This window comes from Pogona vitticeps, chromosome 2, assembly GCF_051106095.1.
Source record: "Pogona vitticeps strain Pit_001003342236 chromosome 2, PviZW2.1, whole genome shotgun sequence".
NCBI classification, from domain to species: domain Eukaryota; kingdom Metazoa; phylum Chordata; class Lepidosauria; order Squamata; family Agamidae; genus Pogona; species Pogona vitticeps.
The window spans coordinates 157832433-157853219 of NC_135784.1; the positions used below are offsets into that span (position 1 = coordinate 157832433).

The 20787-nt window shown below is 38.9% G+C and overlaps 1 protein-coding gene and 1 long non-coding RNA gene across 5 annotated transcripts in view; one reads left to right on the forward strand and one right to left on the reverse strand.

Moving 5' to 3' along the window:
• Positions 1 to 454: 454 nt before the first annotated feature.
• Positions 455 to 20787, forward strand: part of ATAD5 (ATPase family AAA domain containing 5) — a 34780-nt gene continuing 14447 nt past the window's right edge. The window contains exons 1-14 of one of the 4 annotated variants that reach the window (XM_078385165.1): positions 455 to 661; positions 5052 to 6742; positions 6902 to 6956; positions 7801 to 7974; positions 9239 to 9374; positions 12342 to 12423; positions 14000 to 14181; positions 15131 to 15288; positions 15767 to 15911; positions 16729 to 16995; positions 17599 to 17695; positions 18862 to 18941; positions 19328 to 19473; positions 19559 to 19709. In XM_078385165.1, the coding sequence (XP_078241291.1) occupies positions 599 to 661; positions 5052 to 6742; positions 6902 to 6956; positions 7801 to 7974; positions 9239 to 9374; positions 12342 to 12423; positions 14000 to 14181; positions 15131 to 15288; positions 15767 to 15911; positions 16729 to 16995; positions 17599 to 17695; positions 18862 to 18941; positions 19328 to 19473; positions 19559 to 19709 (3427 nt within the window). In that variant the 5' untranslated portion in view covers positions 455 to 598. The remainder of the gene's footprint in view (positions 662 to 5051; positions 6743 to 6901; positions 6957 to 7800; positions 7975 to 9238; positions 9375 to 12341; positions 12424 to 13999; positions 14182 to 15130; positions 15289 to 15766; positions 15912 to 16728; positions 16996 to 17598; positions 17696 to 18861; positions 18942 to 19327; positions 19474 to 19558; positions 19710 to 20787) is intronic. The other 3 variants (XM_020783624.3, XM_020783633.3, XM_072990951.2) reach the window with 3 other exon arrangements.
• LOC144586636 (uncharacterized) lies at positions 10604 to 11456 on the reverse strand. Its single transcript, XR_013541564.1, has 2 exons — positions 10930 to 11456; positions 10604 to 10679 (listed from the first exon to the last, which is right to left on the reverse strand). It is a non-coding gene; the product is annotated as an uncharacterized LOC144586636 (long non-coding RNA).

Sequence of the window (20787 nt, forward strand, 5' to 3'; positions counted from 1 at the left end):
ATTGTGACATACCGTTAAGTTTTCGTGTCGCATACAGCCCCTCTGATCAAATGCAAAAAGTGGCGGCTTTTTCGTCTTCATTTATGCAAGTTTGTGGCACAATAACTTTTTTTGGTCCTGAATTCTGCAACTAGAGCCTCCCTCTGAAAAGGGGTAAAATGATAAAAGCACTTACAGGGAGAGAACCAAGTACTATATTCGGGGAGGGAGAGAAAGGGGCGTCCAGTATTCCTATTTTTTTTGAGGGCGTCCAGTAGTGGCCCTCGCGAGAGGGGCGGTTTCCTCTGAAGGGCACGTGACGCGGGGGCACGGGCGCTGCCCTAATTTGGGCCTGGGCTCCCCTGTCACGTGGGCTCCAGGGGAGCACGCCCCTCCCCCCGGACCGTCACGGCGGGTCCGAATCCGTCCCGCGCGCGCTTTTCAGCCTGACGCCGATTGTTGTCCTGCGCGCGGGAATCCCTGTCAGCCCTCCTGCGGAATGGCGGGCCGGCGCCTTTCTTCTTCCCTCCTGGTTCTGAAGGCGTAACGGCTGGTGTGTGGGGGGGGGGACATTTTGCGGCCTCCCTTAGACGAGGAGGGACGTTGGTTGGGTTGAAGAATGGCTGTGGTCGCGACGGCCGCCGCTGCAGCAGCAGCAGCTCCAACCGACGGGGAGCTCCAGGTGAGAGGAACGGGCAAGGCGACGGCGCGAAGCTCTCCTGGAAGTTTCTCCCTTTGCGGGGTTCGCGGGTGGGTTGGTTGGGGAAAGCCTGGTGGGGTAGGATTTGTGAGGGGTGTGTGTGTGTGTTGGGGGGGGGGAAAGGCGAGCCAGTTTCTGACGAACGCCCCTGGGCAAAGCAGAGCTGTCAGATCGGAGCAGCGGAAAGAAGAGTCATTTGAAAAGCAAGTGGATCATTCCTTAATCCTCCATTCATCGTGTAGGAGAGTTCTCTCTCCCCCCCCCCCCCACTTAGGATCTCCGGGTTCCTCTCAGGCCACCATGAATAAATGAATAAAGTTTAGCACAAAGGAAGCCACAGTGGGGCAAACTGCTGGGCATCTCATGGGTTGCCGTTTCATTTCGTCTCTCTACAGCTAAACAGTCCTTTTTTCTCTGTTTCCTACGCCTGCGTTAAATGATAAGCAGTGTGGGGGGGATGCTTTCCTCTCAAAAAGTCGCAGAGAAGCGGTCTAAAATGGTGGTGAGGACCTTGTACTTTTTACTGGTTTGGTAGATTGGTTGGGATTTAGGAGGCATGTGGTAGAAACTTTCTGCTTAGTTTGAAAGTCTGTTTCCAAGCAGGCCTAAAGGAGAACACTTAACTCTGCTAATGCCAGTTTTACACCTTGAAGGCTAAATCTGGTTGGGCCAGCTGTGCTCTTTCTCTCCAGGAAATTCGTGAAACTTTAGCTCTGGGTGTTATAAAAAGGGAATAGCCACTTTGTTTTACCTTAGTTCCCAGGGTTTTTAAATAGACATTGTTGGGGGGAGACCTTAAAATACTATTGGTTTGTAATTATTCCCCATATTCTTTGTATGGACCAGATTCATTGGGCAGTGTTTCCACTATTTTAAGCCCACTCAACAATACAGCCACGTTTTATATAAATGCTTTTATTGTCTTCTTCTCTGAGTAAGAAGTTATAATTTCAACCTTAAAGAAGGGACATGGGATGAGAGGCTTGGAGTCATGGTGGCTGAGTATTGTGTTGTGGTGTAGTTCAGTGGTTCTTAACGTGGGCGATAATGCCCCCCAGGGGGCGATTTCATTTTTCAGGGGGGCGGTAGAACGAAAAGGGGCGGCATGGGGGCGCTGGAGCAGAAGGGGGGCGGTAGGGGGGCACTGGAGCAAGCCAAACCTGTGAAGATGGCTGCAGCCTTTTTACAGTGTGCATGAATATATATTTTCCTCCAATTTTAATTTAGTTTCAGACTTTAGTTCTTGCATTTGTTTTTATGCCCTTTTTATATTTCTTTTTGCGTCTTAAAATTCACTTGCAACTAAATCATTAAATGTTACTTTTTGGGGGGCATTTCATTTTCTTGGAATTTAATTTTGTTTTCAGGGGTCATTGGATTTAACTGTCTTAAATAAATAAATAAATAAATAAATAAATAAATAAAGATATCGTTACCGCAGGGAGGGGGGCGATGATAACTTCCTCAATGGCTCAAGGGGGCGTTTCTTTCAAAAAGGTTAAGAACCACTGGTGTAGTTCATTTTGGAAAAGCTGAGTAAACTGGTCAGTCTAGAACCTGAATGTATGTTTTCCAACTATAAGCCCAGTTCTTTGTTTATTAAGTGAGATATTATGTAAATTTGTAACTGACATGGCTGAAGACTTGAAAACAAACAATAAAGTGGACTCACCAACTTATGTGTTAATGTGCTATTCCACTTGCTGTTCAAAGATGCTGATTATTTTGTTGAACTTAACTTCATGAATGAAAAGTTGCTTTAAACAAAATTTCCAGCTTAACTGGACTATGTTAAAGAAACATGTGAATTATACTGTGTCCTATGGAGCCCTTAAACTAAAATGATTAATTTTGCCAACCAAAGCAGTGTAACTAAAGCTTTGTGCTGCAGCTTTCCAGCAGCCTATGCTGGCTCCTGTGATATCTGTGTTGTGCTTAGGGTAATATAAAGGGATTTACGTTGATATTGTGCTTTTTGGGATTGTATAATGAATTATGGTATGCAGTTCTTCACTTTTTACTCTTAGAATGTTATGTTAACCTTTTTTCCACATGGGTTAGGATATAAATCTAGACTCTATAATGCAAGAGTAGAAGCCAGTCATACATGATATTGTGATGTACCATATCTATATATTATGTAGGAGAGTTCTGTTTTATTTTGAAAGAGTATGACACAACTGGATTAATTATGTTGTCTATGCATGCATATTTGGAAGCAAGCTGTTGATATTCATGACACTAGAGTCTAAGTAGACATGGGTAGGATTGTGATTTAAATATTTTAAAGGAGGCTGAATAGATGCATCACTGCTCATTAGAATTCATATATGCATAAACAGGTAAAAAAGAAAATCCTTTTGCCTTCACCCACCAGTTTCTCTCAATAGAGCGCTTGAAAGTTACAAATGTTGTTCCCTGTCACATTTTGTGAGAGTGCATGCCATCAATTTGGTTTTGACTTATGACGACCCTTTTCAGGGTTTCGTAGATAGAGAATACCGTATACAGAAGTGGTTTATCGTTTCCTTATTCTGAGGCATCCTGGGACTGGGCAGCTTGCCCAAGGCCACACAGGCTGGCTCTACTCACAGGAGGCACTGTGGGGAATCAAACTCAGTCTGCAGTTCCACTGTCAGATACATAAATTATATTAGGATTGTCAAATTCCATTCACCATTTTGCCGGTAAGCAAAAGAACTACGGCATCTTTTACTCCTTTCCAATTAAAAGCAAATACAAGCGTTTTTAAAAAGGGGTTGCAACTAGAGCGGGCCCATTGAATCAGTGCACTTTATATAGGTGTTGACTCACCAAATCCCCACTGATTTAATGGGCCTACTTTAGCTGTGACTTACTACTGGATTTCAATCACTATGATACAATCTTTCATGGACTAGAGTCCACATCATAAGAAGCAAAAGCAAAATGTGTTGTTTATATACCACTCCATAGCGCTTAAAGCACTCTCTGGTCACTCTCTCCTCCTTATCACAACAATATACAGTGGGGTCTTGACTTAAGAACGGCCCGAGTTACGAACATTTTGACTTAAGAACCACTCTCATAGGAAAATATTGACTTGACTTACATACTTAGATTTGAGTTAAGAACTGAAAAAAACCCACGTGGGAGGCAGGGAAAGTGCAAAATTTGAACTTTCAGTTAACTGTTGGCCAGTGAAAAGGGTGCCTGTCTGCTTCCTCACTCCTCCCAGCGTTTAGAGAGTGGACTGGGAGACAGTCTTCAGACTGCCTGGTACTGTACTGCCCGGACTGTATTTTCCCTGCCTTCCCTGAACCTTTCTTGACCTAAGAAAAAAAGAAACAAAATATCCCCCTCTAGTGGTCGAAGGCAGAATAGCAGCTTCCCATTAGTTTCTATGGACGGAAAAGAGCCGATACGGATCAAATGGTTTTCAATGTATTCCTATGGGAAATGCAGATTTGACCTGAGAACTTTTTGACTTGAGAACCACCTTCCAATACGGATTAAGTTCTCAAGTCAGGACCCCACTGTATCCACAAGAAAATAACAGGCTGATCACCATAATCACCCAATCTGAAAAGGACAAAAGCTGTTCCCACAGCTATAAATACTCAACTATCCAACAAACTGCGACAGAGCACGGACAGAGTTCCTACTCCTGTCCTCTGAAGATGCTGGCCACAGAGACTGGCAAAACATTAGGAAGAACAACCTTCAGAACACGGCCAAAGAGCCCGAAAAACCAACAACATCCATCAGATCCTGGCCATGAAAGCCTTCAAGAATACTCTTTGGTCAGTTTAGAAGTTAATTATGTAGGTTACATATTGCCCCAATACCTGAGCCAGGTATTCATTTTACTGACCTCTGAAACATGGAAGGCTGAGTGAACCTTGAGCCAACTTTCAAGCGCTCTATTGAGAGAAACTGGTGGGGGAAGGCAAAAGGATTTTCTTTTTTTACCCTTTTTTAACCTTTTATGCATAATGAGCAGTGATGCATCTATTCAGCCTCCTTTGAACCCCAGGTCATGAGCAGGGTTTTGGCTGCAGTATAGCACTTTAACCACTGCCCCATTAGGCTCTTTTTGAAGACTTTATTTGATGAAGGCCTTTGCTGTAGTAAATCTGTTGTCCTTAAGGTATTAAAAACTATTTTACTTCTGTATTTTGGCCAAATGACTAAAATAATATTCCCCCGACTCATTGCCCTTTAAAAAACAAAAACAAAATAAAGTTCTAATTTTTTTCTAATAAGCACATAGGTACCCTAAAAAAGTTATGTTCTGAATAAGTAAGAAGAAAAATATTAAACATTCATATTCTTGCCTTTCTTAAGAGACAGAATTGTTCATATTTGTAAACAACTCTTTTTTCCTTTCTAGCCACATAAAAAACGAAAAGAAGATGATCCTTCTATAAAAGCCATTACAAAATATTTTTCACCATTAGGAAAAAATGTTGATAGAATGTTGTCACCCCCGAAGTCCAACAATCTATTAGATTATTTTAAAAAAACATCCCCTACCAATGAGAAGATTGCTTCACCTGTGATGCAGAAGGAAAGCAACATAAATAGTTCATCTTTAGAAAATTCTTCAAAGACTTTGTCAAGGCTTAAGAGGAAAGGGAAAAGATTTAATTTAAATAATAAATTAAAAGATGTGAAAATTATTGAGCATGACCTTGTTAGAGACATGAATAGTGTTAACAGAGAAATGCCCAGTCCATTGGAAGAAGAACCTGTTGGCCAGAGCGTTCCTACATTACATGTATCTACAAACAAGGATGAGATGTTAAACATGTGCAGCAATTCCCACTTCAAAACAGTGACCACCAAAAAGGAAAAAGGAAAAGTGGAGATAGAAGGAGGAACAGTAAAGAATAATGTTAAAAGACCAAAGAAAAGGAAATATAAAGATGAAATTGACCTGTCTGAAAATTTTATTAATGAAACAGAACAGAAGGATCAAGAGAAAGTGGTTAATGACAAACAGCTTGCATCTACTAGTGACTCTGGAAATAAAAGCTTAGTAAATATTCAGGATCATGAGACTACTCCACAGGAGACACCACAGTTAAGTGACAATACTGTAACTGTATCATTTGAAGATTTTCTAAAAAGCCAAGGAGAAAATAAAATTGATCAAATCCGCAAAGCACAGACATCAGATATTTCCACTGTACCTGATGAAGCAGCCAGTTTCCAAGATGCTCATCAGCTAGCACTTAAGAAAGTAACTGTTCTTGCACAAATCCATTCTGTCCCTCCAAAATCTACCTCCTCTCAGAAAATAGCTTCTATATTTTTGAAGCAAAAATCGAAAGAAACTAAAAGACAAAGCAGCCCATCAGCCTCTGAGGCAGAGTGCACTGAGCCAATGACTCAGAAACGCAAATCTAATGTGGTGATAGCTGAAGAAGAGTTAGAGCTGGCTGTACTGGAAACTTCTGGTTCAGAGACTGCAAAGTCAAAATGCACTGCAGAAGAAAGGTACCAGTTTATGAAAGCTTTTAAACAACCAGAATCTGATACAATAAAAGCTGGAGCTAGGAAAGGACTTGGTAAACTAAAGGAAGCAGGAGAAAAATCTTCAAAATGCAAACTGGAAATGGAAGAATGTGAAGATGTTTCTAATAAAAGGACAGACAGTGAAGTGTCAGGTATTGATGCTGGGAATGATTCCTGTTCTAATGCTGGAAAAAATGGCAGTACCAGAGTAAGAAACAACAAGCTCAAGAGGGAAAAGATGGTACAGAAAACAAAGCGGCAAGATTTAAATAAAGTTGAAAACCAGAACAATGACACTAATGGTCAGATTAAGACCAGAACGTCAAGAGAAATACAAAGCAAATTGCCTCAAAAAAATAGTAAACTGAGAAGAAGTCCACGACAAAAGAAAAGCCAAAATTCCATTTATAGTACTCCAGAAAAATCAAGAATTTCAGAAAATGCATCACATGCTGGCTCTGTACAAACCTCCACTCCAAAAGCATACAATAAGGCCTTTAGTAAAAGTGATTTGTATAAAGCTGAGATGATTACTGAACCATTTGATTCAAAAAGCCCAATAAGGTAAGTTTTTTAAAATTATTTCTAGAGTGAAAGAAACTTTGGTTTTAGTGCCTAAAGCTGGGAACAGGAATTCTAAATGTGATTTGTCATATTGTCCAACACAGGACAAAAGCATCTTTTAAAAAACTTATATTAACTGGGATTTTTTTTCTTATCCAGGATGAAATTCACCCGAATTTGTACATTTGAAAGATTTATGCAACAGAGTGCAAAGGTATTTTACTGAAGAAATCAGAACTATAATGAAGTCTTGCCTTGAAAAACATAATAATAAAATGGTGTGGTAGATTGAAGTATTTCATGTGTGGAAAATTGTTGTAACCTTTGGACAATGTTTAGCGTGTTTAATTTTAACAAGAAGTAGCTGTTGAAATAATACCCTTGTAACTTTTATAAACTTGATAATATCCCCTTTCCATCCTTCTTGCAGTAACTAATAATATTCAGATTAGGCAATGCCATCTTCATGATTTATATGCCAAGTGCTGCTTTATAGTATTGGATTCTCTAACATTACACTTGCATAAATGAATGGGATGTCTGTGAAGGGCAGTTCTTCGACCCCTTTTGATTTTGCTGTACTTTTGGGTTTTGAGAAGAAAGTACTATCTGAAAAGCTTTTTGATATATCTGGCGCATGATTAAAATATAAAGCAGACCTGACAAGTTGCCAGTGGCAGCCATCAGGCAACATGCATTAGCACACATATACAAAACAGCCTAGGATTTCCACAGATCCTTGACGTATTGTGCAAATTCACCCACATGAAATGTTGTGTGAGTAGAATGCACTTCTGCTTGTTCAGGATGGGGAGCTTGGTTTCTTTTCCATTTTCCCTTACCTGCTACAGCATCCTGTATAAAATCCTGTACTGGTTTCTTTATTGTTTCCCAACCATCAGAATCAGTTTCTGGGGTTTGTTGGACAGGTAGGGGGACAGGGCAAAAACATGGGGCTAAACTTCTGCTTTTTACTTCTGCAGAAGCATCCTTAGGTCCAAGCAAGAATTTGTGTCTGCAATTTTGTTGTCCACTAATGATCACTTCTAATTTCACAGCAGTTGAATACTACCTCTAGTAATATATCCAAAGCAAAGAAATTGGTTGAGAAGGCAAAGGCTGTACAAAAAAACAGAGCAGCAAGGCTTGTTGATGAAACATTACATGTTCCTTTGAGACGCTCATCTAGACAACAGGCTATTGCTGAACAGAAAAAATTACAGAATACAGAAGTAAGTTCAGGTGACAGATGGAATCTTTTCTGCTTTTGGAAAGAATTTGCTTAAGCAATTTTCCATCCTTCATATGGATGTTACAGTTTAAATATTACAGCAAATTTTAAAATGTTTGTGAAAGTCAACATACATCTATAAAGGCTGACAATTCCAGATTCATCTTATGAATTAACAAATGAGTGAACAGAAAAACAGATCTCTTTATTTTTTGGGACATGCATCAGTGAATATGGATAATCAATTTTAGATTACTTGTCAATTTTCAGTTATGTTTTCAAACATTCATAGACGCATATAGAAATGTTTAGATATTTGTGGTTCTATAAATAAGGATTCCTTGGGTTATGAAAGTCAAGCCATTCTAAATTAAAGATGAGCAGGAAATTTTTAATGTCTATTTACACTTTTGGTAGTAGCCCTTAGAAAGGATGATGTGATTATTAGCTACGGTACTTCTGTTGTAGTTTAATGTGCTATGTATTGCTCAGTCTGCATCTGGCTCACACAGTAAACTGGCTAGCAGTTTAGCCACATGGGAAGCAGAGTCTGATGGAATACAGTTTTTACAATGTGAATTTAACACAGAATTCCACTGAATTCAGCATCCATCTCAGGACTAAGTCTTTCAACTCCCATGTATTCTTTGCATAGGGTCATTTTAAATTTCATGTAATATGGAAAGGCGTAAGAAGATATGAGTATTTATTTAAAATGGATTGTAACAAAAATGTAGTAGGCACATTAGAACCCAGCCCAAGTATCTGCTAGGTTATGTTGGCTGGAATTCTCTGGTGTTTGTGTAAGGCTTGAATAATGTGTGGTGATTGAATGATGAGGTGCCAGGCACATGTCACTTGTGCAGTTGGATGCTTGACTTGGTTTGTGACTGAGAAGTGTCCTCAGCAATTAGTTGCAGTAAATTATGAAATCTCATTTGGACACAAGTAGGATTCTGGGAAATGCATACTTGAAGTTCTGTGTAAGCATGGCTTTTGTCATTCAATTCATTGTCTGGGGAAATTACCATGACTGCATGGAGGGTGCATGGGTTATTGTTCATCCACTAGTGAAGTGAGAAGAGACTTTTCCATATGACATTGCATGTGTAAAATTCGAAGTAAAATTGTATAACTCTTAAGAATTTTTTTACATTGGCTCCTTCTACCTATCTATGTAGTGGGAAAAGTCAGTGAGAGGAAAATGTATGACTGATAGCAGTATTCTTATTTCATAATATTTTTATTACTCTGTTTATGTTTAGGATTCAGTGATCCTGGATTCAAATACAAGCCATATCACTGTTTTAGGAAATGTGAACAAACAAAAGTCCCTTCAAAGTCTGAATGATGTTTTGGGCAAAAAGGCTGGAACTGTGAAGTCTACTAAGAAACCAAATGGTATTAGTCAAATGATTTTAAGTACTGTAATTATAGTTATACTCTCTGACTCAGTTTTCTGTTTCCATTGTAGAACATAGTTCATTTGTTTAGTTCAGAGGAGCGTGAATGGAAGAATACATATACAGTATTTCATGTAACTGCTTTTAACAAAGAGCAAACAATTTTATCATAATGTTAATACTGTAAGAAAGTAAATTATTGTTTTAAACTCTGTATATGTTTAGGTCCAGGGTTTCAGAAAGAACATTTGGGATGTGCCATTTACAGAATACAGTACAATGTTTCTTGCAGCCACCTCTATCTAGCAACCGCTTATAAATAACCAGTTTTAGTTTTGTCTTATTCTGACAATTTACTGTATTATAAGCCTTTGTCATTAAGGGTATAGAGCTGATGCAAAAACGTCTATTAATAGGAGGAAGCAGGCAACATTTTAAAGTCTTGATAAAGCATTTTAGTACAGTGTTGTGACTCAAGAGCAAGTGTCCTTGGGCCAGATAAGACGCTGGAATCCATGATTAGATTTCCTGAATTTTTATATACTTCTATAAAGTTCTGCAAACAATTAAGGGAAGGAGAATTTTGATGATTTCCTGACTTTTTCTATATGTCCCTAAAGACATATAAATCAAGAGGAGAGATTTTAATGGGATTTTTTTCTCTCCACCATTTTCCAAAGAAAAATTCCATACACACTCACATACCAAATTTCCATATATCTTTAGGAAAAAAAAACCCTTACAGGCATGAGTAGGTTTTTATCCCAAAGGAGCATATATATTTGGACATATACACACGATTTTGATAAGGCAAATGGGGAAAGGGTGAAACCATGCCCTTTAGCTCCACTCGCTAGAGCAAACATGTGGCTGCATTTCATAAACATTTAAAGTATGGATTGACAAACTGTGGCTTACAGACCAAGTTGTAGCTTCCAAAGATGATTTAGTAGCTCCCACCCCTGAAATTTAATTTTTTTGAAGAAAACCCTTTTTGCTCATAAAATCCCCTAATGCCCTCCAGACATTGTGGGAGTAAGTTTGCCAGGTTTTGTTGTTGAAGTGCCTCCTGTTCCAGTTTTTATAGAAAATTGTCTAATAGAGGAGGCTTTTTCAATTTAAAAACTTTTCAAAACCATTTTTGACCTATTGTAGCAATATTTCTAAGAATAATGCATAAATTAGGCTCTTCAATAACATTCCTCCTCTTTGGGAGTGTGACTCAGCAAATCTGAAAAAAATGGCCCTCAGTTCTGATAAGATCATCCCCCTGTAAGTTTGAAGAGACAGGATATTTGATAGCCTCGTGGCGCAGTGGTTAAAACGCTGTACTGCAGCTAAAACTGTGCTCACGACCTGGGGTTCAAATCCCAGGTAGCCGGCTCAAGGTTGACTCAGCCTTCCATCCTTCCGAGGTCGGTAAAATGAGTACCCAGCTTGCTGGGGGGGGGCAATGTGTAGCCTTTATAATTAAAATTGTAAACCGCCCGGAGAGTGCTTGTAGCGCTATGGGGCGGTATATAAGTCCAATAAATAAATAAATAATAAATAACAGATCTCCAGATCTTCTAGAGCAGTGGTCCCCAACCTTTTCCCAATCATGGGGGATGTGGGGAGTGTGTTGCACTTGGGGGGGTGTGGCACGTTCATGGGGGGGGGAGAGGAGATCTGTGTCCGTGGTCCGGTCCTGCTTAGGCCACGGACCGGTGCCAGATCGTGGACTGGGGGTTGGTGACCCCTAATCTAGAGTGTGTACTCTCAGGAGACTTTTCCATGTAAGGCAGAAAACCCTCTTCACTGAAGTGGGAATGACAGTGAAGAAATGGCAAAAAGTTATATGTACGAGGAAGAGAATGAAAGAAAAGTGACATCTCAACAGAAAGCATATTCTTAGTGTAGGTTCATGTACTTCGCATGGAATCATGCTTACATTGGTGTATCTCAAACAAAGATGCAAGCACCTTAACTGGTGAGAGAATGCATTTTCAAAGTTAAACATGAAAAACCATTTTTTAAAAATTGCTCAGTGGTGAGCAGTGGACTCTAATTCTACACAATAATATAAAGTTAAAAAAAAAAAGAATTAAGGGTCACTTGAACCTAAGGGAACATGCTCATTATAATAGCTTGGAAGTAACATTTTACTTTTGGAATATTAGGAAATGGCAATGTTTGAGGAGATTTACTCCCTAATGGGAGAAGCGGGAAAATTTCAAAATTTAGTCCATGTTTTACCTCTGAAGATTCTCAATCATCCAGGTGAGGTTATCTGGAATTTGAGTCATGGCTCTCTCCTCAGACTGAGGAAGCTACTTGGATGAATAGCGAAACACTTCAACCTAACAAGAAAGAAGTCCAGTTGCCATGACTCAACTTCCAGATCCATGTTTTTACGTTACTAAATGGTGTCTAATTGGGTTTTTTAAAAGATATGTAGCAGATATATAATATTGCATTCCTTCAAAATAATTTTTGATTTTCCTGAAAACATTATGCAAACCACTGTTGTTTGGAATGTATAACCATGCTATATATTGAAACTAGTGAGTTGTTAAATGGGATCTAATGTAATGAATTATGTTTTAAGCATAACTTTCCAGGAGCTGGAAGGTTTAACTGCGGCCTAAGCCCACAGGTTAGTCCCTTGAATCAAAGGTTTAGCAAGTTTAGACTTATCTAAGTTCTGTTGTTTCAGTGAGACTCCTCTAGTCAGGACTAAGATCGGAGTTATGCCTATGTTTAATTTAGAACCATGGAAACAGGATTGGTACATCTAATTCAGTTAAAATTTGTAGAGCTATTACATTATGAGGGGAATGAATATATTTATTTGAAATAATAATTTGAGAATCTGAAGAACAACATTCAGTCAATGGTTTATGATTAAGTAAAAATGTTAGTGCTAGGATTCTATTATTGTCTGTACATAATTCAGTACTAATCAAGTGATATAATATTTTTAAAGCGAAAGAGGAAGTGTTTTCATTTGTGAAGAAAAAACTTCAGAAGCCTAAAGATGAAGCAATTATCATTTTTGATGAAAGCAGGTAAGGTCCATTAGAGATTGGACAGGAACGTTAGAAAGTAGTAGAAACCACATAACAAATGCAACATCACTTTCAGTGGATAACTGGAAATATGGTTACTATTTACTTCATTTTGCCACAATCTACAAGTTTTGTCCACTGGCCAGGGATGAAGAGAAAAATACCCTTTTTGACATCATTGATGACATCACAGCTGTCAAACCTACAGTTCAATGCATTCCAATGGGGGAAAAAATTCACCAAAAATTAACGAAGAGTCAGAACAAAGCCAAATTAATTCTGCAAAGGTTTTACAAGGTGCACTAACGATTCCAAGCATTTAAAACAGTTTTTGAACATTTTAAGACACTTTAAAAATAGCGAAAATGGACCTGTCAAAACCATTGAAATGCATTGAAACCTATTTATTGCATTTCAATGGGGGGGGGGAAATTCACCAAAAATTAATGAAGAGTCAGAACAAAGCCAAATTAAGTTTGCAAAGGTTTTACAAGGTGCGCTAATGATTCCAAGCATTTAAAACAGTTTTTGAACATTTTAAAACACTTTAAAAATACTGTAGCGAAAACGGACCTGTCAAAACCATTGAAATGCATTGAATAGGCTTCAATGCATTCCAATGGGGGAACCGCGTTTCGTTTAGCAATGTTTCCTATGGCGATTTTCACTTAAGGACGGTAATCTGTTCCCATTGGAACGGATTATCCGGTTTTCAATGCATTCCTATGGGAAATGGTGTTTCGCTTAGCGATGTTTTCCCATAGCAATATTTTTTGGAACCAATTAACGTCGTTAAGCGGGGCACCACTGTATTAAAAAGGAGTGGTTTTTTGGTTTAGCATTTAATAGACATTAAGAACATTTGTAAACTTTAAAAAATTATTTCCATAATAAACTACACAGAATAGAGTTGCTTAAGGGATATTTTAGGGAACTAGTTTGAAGTTGACTACTTTGTTGGGAAATCTTGTATTTATGGGAATTCTGTATATCTAGATATGCAAGTAATTTTTGTGGCCTTGGCCTCTTTTTCCCTCACAGTTGCCCTCACAAGCTGAGTGTGTACTTAGAATGCACTTGATACTCATCTACAGCTAGACATTGCACAAATACATTAATAATTTTGGGCGTCTAGTCTTTCTGAACAATCTTTTTTAAGGTGCATCAAGTTGATTTTGACTTCTGGTGCTACTACCAAGATTTTCTAAGTGCAAAGTACTCAAAAGTGGTTTATCAGCCTTTTCTTCTCATGGTGCTCTGGACCTTTGCAGTTTGCCTAAGGCTGCATAGATGACAGAGCATGTAAGCCGATCAGCCACACATACTCGAGGTGAACTTGGCTAGTTCCCTTCCAAGAAATAGTGGGGATTCAATCTTCTGGTCCTGTGATCCACAGCCAGCAACTCCAACTCACTGAACTATTACCACAAAAATTTGTTTCACATTAATGTGATCTTCCCATTGAGAACCCTGCTTTAAGAACTTGCATTCTCCTGAATATACTGTGCAAACTGATGTTTGGAATGTATATTATATATATTGAAACTTAGTTGGGTTTGTGTGTTGTTTATATTAGTGAAGGTGGTTCTGAAAATTCTCAGGATGACAAACAATTCAAAGAAAAACGTGATTTTTTAATGAGTGGTTTGCCAGAGTCTTTAAAAAGGCAAATTGCAAAGAAGGCATCAGCATTGGAAGCATGTTTTGCAGCTAATTCCTGTTTTCAAACAGTAGTCCATGTGCAGCAGAAGGATGCTGGTGAGTATTGACCTGAAGTTATTAGAACTTTCATCTTTAAATGAAGTTTGCTCACTTTTTTCCCACTTCAGGAGCAAAACAAGGGCTTTGATGGTTTTAAGTTTAGAGGAATGTTAGAGTAGACAACACTAAACAATATATTTAATATTACACCTTGGCTAAGAACGATTGCTTCTTGCTTGGAAGGAACACAAAGCTTTTCTAAGGGAACAAGTCTTCTTTCATATGAAAGGCACTAGGGGCAAAGTAGACACTGGCCTAATGCTGTCAGCACAAAAACCCATTGGCAAATTGCAGCAGGTTAAGAAATTAGTATAAGCATTAGCTGCTGTGTGCTGGTTTGCATAACTTGATACACAACAGCAAATTTCTGTACTAACTTTTTAACATGTAAGAATTCACCAATGGGATTTATGCCAATCACATTACACCTGTGTAAAAATTTAGTAGGATCATTTCCTTTTTCCCTCTGCCCTTTCCTGCTCATATGTGGGGAGTCATATGCTAAAAGTTCTTTTTTAAAGCGTATTGGGTGATGGGACTAATATGTTTCCTCTTCTAGAGATAACTTCAGGAAAATCACTAACTAATCATTTAATCATTCAGGCTACATGGACACAACCTAAAAATAAAGACACCATATGTTTTAAAACAAAGATGTGGGGAGGAAAGAGTTAACAGCATAAATGGATTTGCAAATTTCTTTCTATTGGGATTAGTGATAGAAAGGTTGGTTAACATAAACCACTTCGTAAAGTGTCTCAATTCAAATCTATCTCTTGATTGCAACACATCCTTTTTGTGCAATAATTCCTCTAAAACTTTGTAAACTGCCTGGTTAATCACCAAAGAGATGTTTGGAAAGAACGAATAATCTCTTCTCCTTTAATTCTCTCACAATTTTTCTAAAACTCACTACTGTTGTTTCCCCCCCCCCCTTCGTTTCTAGGATGCTTGATGTGGAAGTTGATGTCACCCTCATGTTCTCTCTTGACTAATTTAAGACAAGAAAATTGTGGAATAACAGATGTTAGAAAACTCACCTTTTCACTTGGTGAATTTACAGTTTCAAAATCACAACCTTGTAGCACTGGTTCTTCAGCTGTGGTTAGTACTTTGCATTCATCCTTGCCATAGTGATTTTCAGTTCATATTGGTCTCATTTGCACATAACTGGAGAATATTGGCTTATCATTCAGAAAGAGGTGTATGCTGCCCAGTTGCTCCTGCTTGGCTTCTGTTGCATGTAGGAACTGCTCCTTGTTAAGATAGAATGCTAATTTTTCTTCTTCTTTTTCTTCTAACCAGAGAATTCTGGTTACTGAAGTTCTGGTCATAGGTACCAACCTCATTTACAAGCAATAACCCAGGATTCTCTAACATTGCTGACTTAATTATTTATTGAAAAATCAGCTAGACTATAAATGTCCTGTATCAGTCTTTACAATCAAAGTGATTTATGCCTCCTTAATTTATGTTTTTAAATTGAATGGATCCATCTGTGTATTATTTGATACCAAACTCTGTTTTCAGTCCACAAAAATACTTCTTAGGTATATAAATGCTTCCTTTTTTCTGTTTGCAGTCATCTGGATGGCAGCCAGCTTTTTCTGAAGCACAAACAAATTGTCTGTTGGAAGAGATTAAATTTTCCAATACTTGTTTTCCTGTTAAACAGTTTTTTGATCTAATAGTGAAAAAACAAGCTGCTTCCGAAAATAATAAACAAGGTTGGTAGTATATATAATAGAGATGAAGACATAAGCAGAGACACCCTGTAAATGTGTAGCAGTGCAGTCTGAAACATGCAGTTCTTTTACTCAGTAGTATCATGTAAATGGATTCCCAGTGAGATGTAGTGGATAGAGTGATGGACTAGGACTCTGGAGAACAGGGTTCAAATCCCCACTGGGCCATGGAAATTGACTGGGAAAGTGGAACTGACAGAACCACTCCTTAAATATCTCACTTGAAAGCGCTGTCAGGGTCACTATAAGTTGGTTCGGCACAGATCACAACACATATATCACATAAATGTGCAGAGGTGTAATCCTAGGCATATCCATTTAGTATGATATGACCCCTTATACTTGATTACTTATTTTTTACTAAAATTTAATCATAAGAATCCATGTGATCGCAACCTATGGTGACTTAAAGATGACCTAAGGTGGCTTGGCTCTGTGCAGTCAATATATTTCTGGTTGTAGGTTTCCTGGTTTGTTATGTTTTTGTTTTCATTTGTTGGCCTTTGTTGTTGTTGTTGTTGTTGTTGTTGTTGTTTTTCCTGACGGCAGCTTCTTCCCTTCTGGGGCCCCTGCTCTAGAGGGATCCCTGATCTTTTGAATTACCCCTTCCGAGCACAGTGGATTGCAGGAGTGCTGCTGAAAAGTGCCCACTATGTGTGGAGAATTGCGTGCAGTTCTTTGGCTGTTGGTCCTTGTGGCTGTATCCTGTACTTCAGTATTAGTTACTGCTGGCAACAAAGGAGCACCAAAAATTGCTCAGTACTATAACATGTTGCTTATTTTGTTTTTTTCTGATTAGTAAACAAATTTGAAACAGTATGTTCTGCAACAAATATGAACATGAATAACGAGAAAGAAAACAAAAGGAAGCAAAAAGCTGAAGATCGTAAATCCAAACGAAGGAAACAAATGGAAAAAGCAGAAACTGAAGTGCCGAACAACATTTCCAAAGTTTCATCTGAAAAACAAGCTGACATAGGAAACGTAATCCATATATTAGATGCAGATGATACAGAAGAATCTAGGATTATAACAATAGAAGACACTGGAATTAATACTTTCTCTGGTAACTAGCACTCCACCCATAATGCTTTAGAAATGTTAAGTATCTTTGCGGTGGTAAGACTGTGGCTTATATTTATATAAGGGAAGAGTACCATGCTGAAATGGCTGCTTTGAAATGGTCTAGAATTATCGCTCTTGTGTTAAATATGGCATTTATTATATGGATCTTAGTGAAATTACAGCATACTGAGAGTCTGTAAGTCTTCTCTATTAATTAATACAATAATTGTCTATTAATTCTTAGAAAAATATATCAGCAGAGTCCAGTTAGAGCTGAGTAGTGTTCAAAATGCAGTTAAAACACTGGCTGGCATTCAGAGATCGTGCTGAACAAGAAGTCTTATTCATATCTGCAAAAATTGAGGGAATTTCATCAGTTGACTTCCAAGATACAGTATCTTTAAAATCTGGTCTTGTAGGTCTCTTTCTGGGAACATCTTTTTGGGATGAGTTTATGAAGAGCTATAGACAAGGAGAATAGTCAGTAATAAAGACGCTGATTTTTGCTCACCAATGGGCTCTCATCCACATCAGTGATTGTAACTATATAGAGAAATTTAAATGCTTTAACTGGACAAAAATGTTTCTGTGCTCATGCCTGCAGGTTTTACAAACGAAGATGTGCTCTGGACGGAAAAATATCAGCCACAAAACTCCAGTGAACTTATAGGCAATGCTACATCAGTTAGAAAGCTACACAGGTTAGAATTAATTGCATTTTTAAAAACAAATAATTTGTTATAACAACCGGAGTGTCTCAAGATTTTCCTGATTTTCTACATTGCTGGTTTGCAAATCCTGGTTAGAACTAGTTCTGGTTAACAGAATGTGACTCTGGGTTTTTTTAGGAGTCCCACTCCCAGGATTCATTCAGAATACCCATGGCAGAATTAAGAGCCCCAAAACAAGGAGGCTTCAGGGCAGCCCTTCCTACTTCCATTCTCTTCCCAAGCCAGAAGCAAGGAAGCTGCACTGTGAGAGTTCCAAGGCTATCTAGGACTCACAAAGGTACATGGAAAGGAAGTGCAACACTCATTAGGCTCAGTAGAGGGTGCTTCTGATGAAACTACCCCTACCATTAAACTCTGCAAATTCTAGATAGCCTTGGGACTCGCACAGTGCCTTGTTTTTCAAAGCAGAAGTGGTCTTGGAAGAGCGTGGAGGCAGGAAGGGTTGCTCTGAAACTTTGCCGTTGAGCTCTTACTTTTAAAATTCTACCTTGGTGTGTTCTGCCTGAGCTGTGGGAGTGGGACTCCTAAAAACTACAAAGTCCCATCACTCCTGGTTAATGCTAACCAGGAGGAGTGCTTGAGTAGATGACCTGTTGCCTACCCTTTAAGAACAGTCACCAATTTAACAGTATTAATCTGCATCTGCTCAGTAACTGTGATTTTGTTGGCTGCATGAGCACTTTGGGAAAGACCTAAACATTATTTTGAAAATCCCTGGTAGAATCCTGTTCACATACGCCCCCAACTTTATGTGATTTACTAAATGTTCTCCTTCTGGTAAGTCTCTCTTTTGCACAGCTGGTCATGTACTCTTTGTGAAATTGGGGCATGCAGCCAGTTGCACAACCAGTCATGTGTAGAAGAGGTAGTTGGTGGGGAAATGTGTTATTGCCCTTCTGCACATAGCTGTTTTATAGGATTTTGGCCCTCAAGTTTAAGAAACACTTGACTTGAGGTCTTTACCAGAGATAGTTTTCTTTCTTTCATGTCTACTATCTTCTTCAGCCCATCTCTGGTGTTCAGATGGAAAGACCGCAATTTAGATTACATTCTTCTATAAACCTTTATTATGTAGATACACACAGAGGACATACACGTAAACATGCACCAAAACAGTCTGATGTCTTTATTTTTAGGTGGCTTTGTGAATGGAAGAAAAGAGCTGACTGGGAAACAAACAAAAGCCAAAAAGAAGAAAAGAGTGACAGTCAGCAAGGTACTTTGAAATCTATCTTCAGTGTGTAAAATAATTGGCTAAAATAATATGAAATGATTATGAGTTTAACAGGAGCTCTTGAGAGCACAATCACAGCTCACAAGGGGATTATAGATTTTAAAGTAAGATTGTTCTGAATTTTATTTCATCAGTGTTGTTTGTTTTGATTTAGATTCCTCCATTGAGCATGGGGTTGGACTTGATGGACTGAAAGGCTCCTTCTGACTCCATTATTCTATTATTTCTTTATTATTTATAAGCCAATTTAAGTTGATTTTGTAGCAGAAGGGAAGGCTAAGATAGAGAGTAAAACCAACTCTACCTCGTTTGTAAGAACTATTCTGGTTTTCCATAGTCCTGGTATTTACTTTGATCTGACTTTGTAGAATCCTCAGACAGCTTGGATTTTAAAGATGGTGAATCAGACAGTGAAGAGGAGAATGTTCTGTGCAACACTATGCTGCTCGTTGGCCCTCCAGGCACAGGGAAGACTGCAGCAGTTTATGCTTGTGCACAGGAGCTTGGCTTCAAGGTTGGTCCTATGTTGCTGCTCTAATACGTTTGGAATTTTAAATAATTTTCTTATTAACAAAATAATTCTTATGACATTCTTATAGATATTTGAAGTTAATGCTTCTTGCCAGCGCAATGGAAGGCAAATTCTTTCTCAGCTAAAGGAAGCTACTCAATCTCATCAAGTGGACAAACAAGGTGTGAACGCTCATAAGCCATGCTTCTTTAACAGTTACAGTAGCAATAAGTCACCGAGTAAGTAAAGTGCTTCCTCGTTTTATCTGTAGAGCAGTAAAAAGCAATTTCATTATTGATGACAATAAATAAAAAGTAAAAGAGCTGTGGACTCCACAGAAAAGGGATACAGACTTTATAATTATGGTTGCCACATATAGTGGTAGTACAAGAACATCCTCCCTCTTCATTCTTATCTCACATCCTCTGTCCCAAGCCATTCCTGGTAGGAGGCAAGCAATGGGCAGTGCTGGAAGAAACAGTCCTGCCTGTAACAAGGTGAAGCTGCTTGATTACCATATTACAGCTCATTTTTGCCTGCACATACTTTGTCTGTAGTAGAGGTGTTACTGCTGACAGATACCCCAGAGTGTTACTTCCAACACCACTTGGCAACATAGGTACTTGGAAAGTATGTACTCCTTGGATGTGAAGAGATAGCAGTGCACCTGACTGTGCCAGATAAGGGACACAGAACTTGTTTTCTTAATGTACTAGCACTATTTCATAACGTCCTGTTGCAGACTCAGACAGCATGTCTGATTGCTACAAAACCTCAGAATAAAACATGCCATGCACATGGTTAGTTGGAAATTAAGTGGCCATAATTGGCAGAGCATACGTCCTGGATCCAGGCATTCACTGGCCCAAATGTGCACCAATGACCCAACACCCAGCCTGGCTACTAAGAGAAACCTGCTGGGATGACAGGACCCTGAGCAGCACTAGGGGGCCTGGCCACTCAGTAGATTGCCTGCCACATATAGTGAAGGCAAGCCTGGCCAGCCTCCAAGCCCATTAGCTACTATATGTCTCCCCCACAGATCCTGCAAGTGAATCAACACCTGAGGATAAGGACAAGCTGGCCTCATTCCCCATAACTGGATATGGCCAAATGCTAACAGACTGCTCCCTCTAGTGAAGTTGTGACATAGTTGATTAAATGTAACAACACAGATCCCACAGTGTGGTATGTCCCTTTCCTAGCCCACAGAAATGGCAAATTGGATGCCAGCATTTGAGCTAGATACTAGAGGGAAGGATAGATAGGAAAACGTTCGGCTCCAGCCGAGCCCTGCAGTGCAGCTGGATTGCTTAG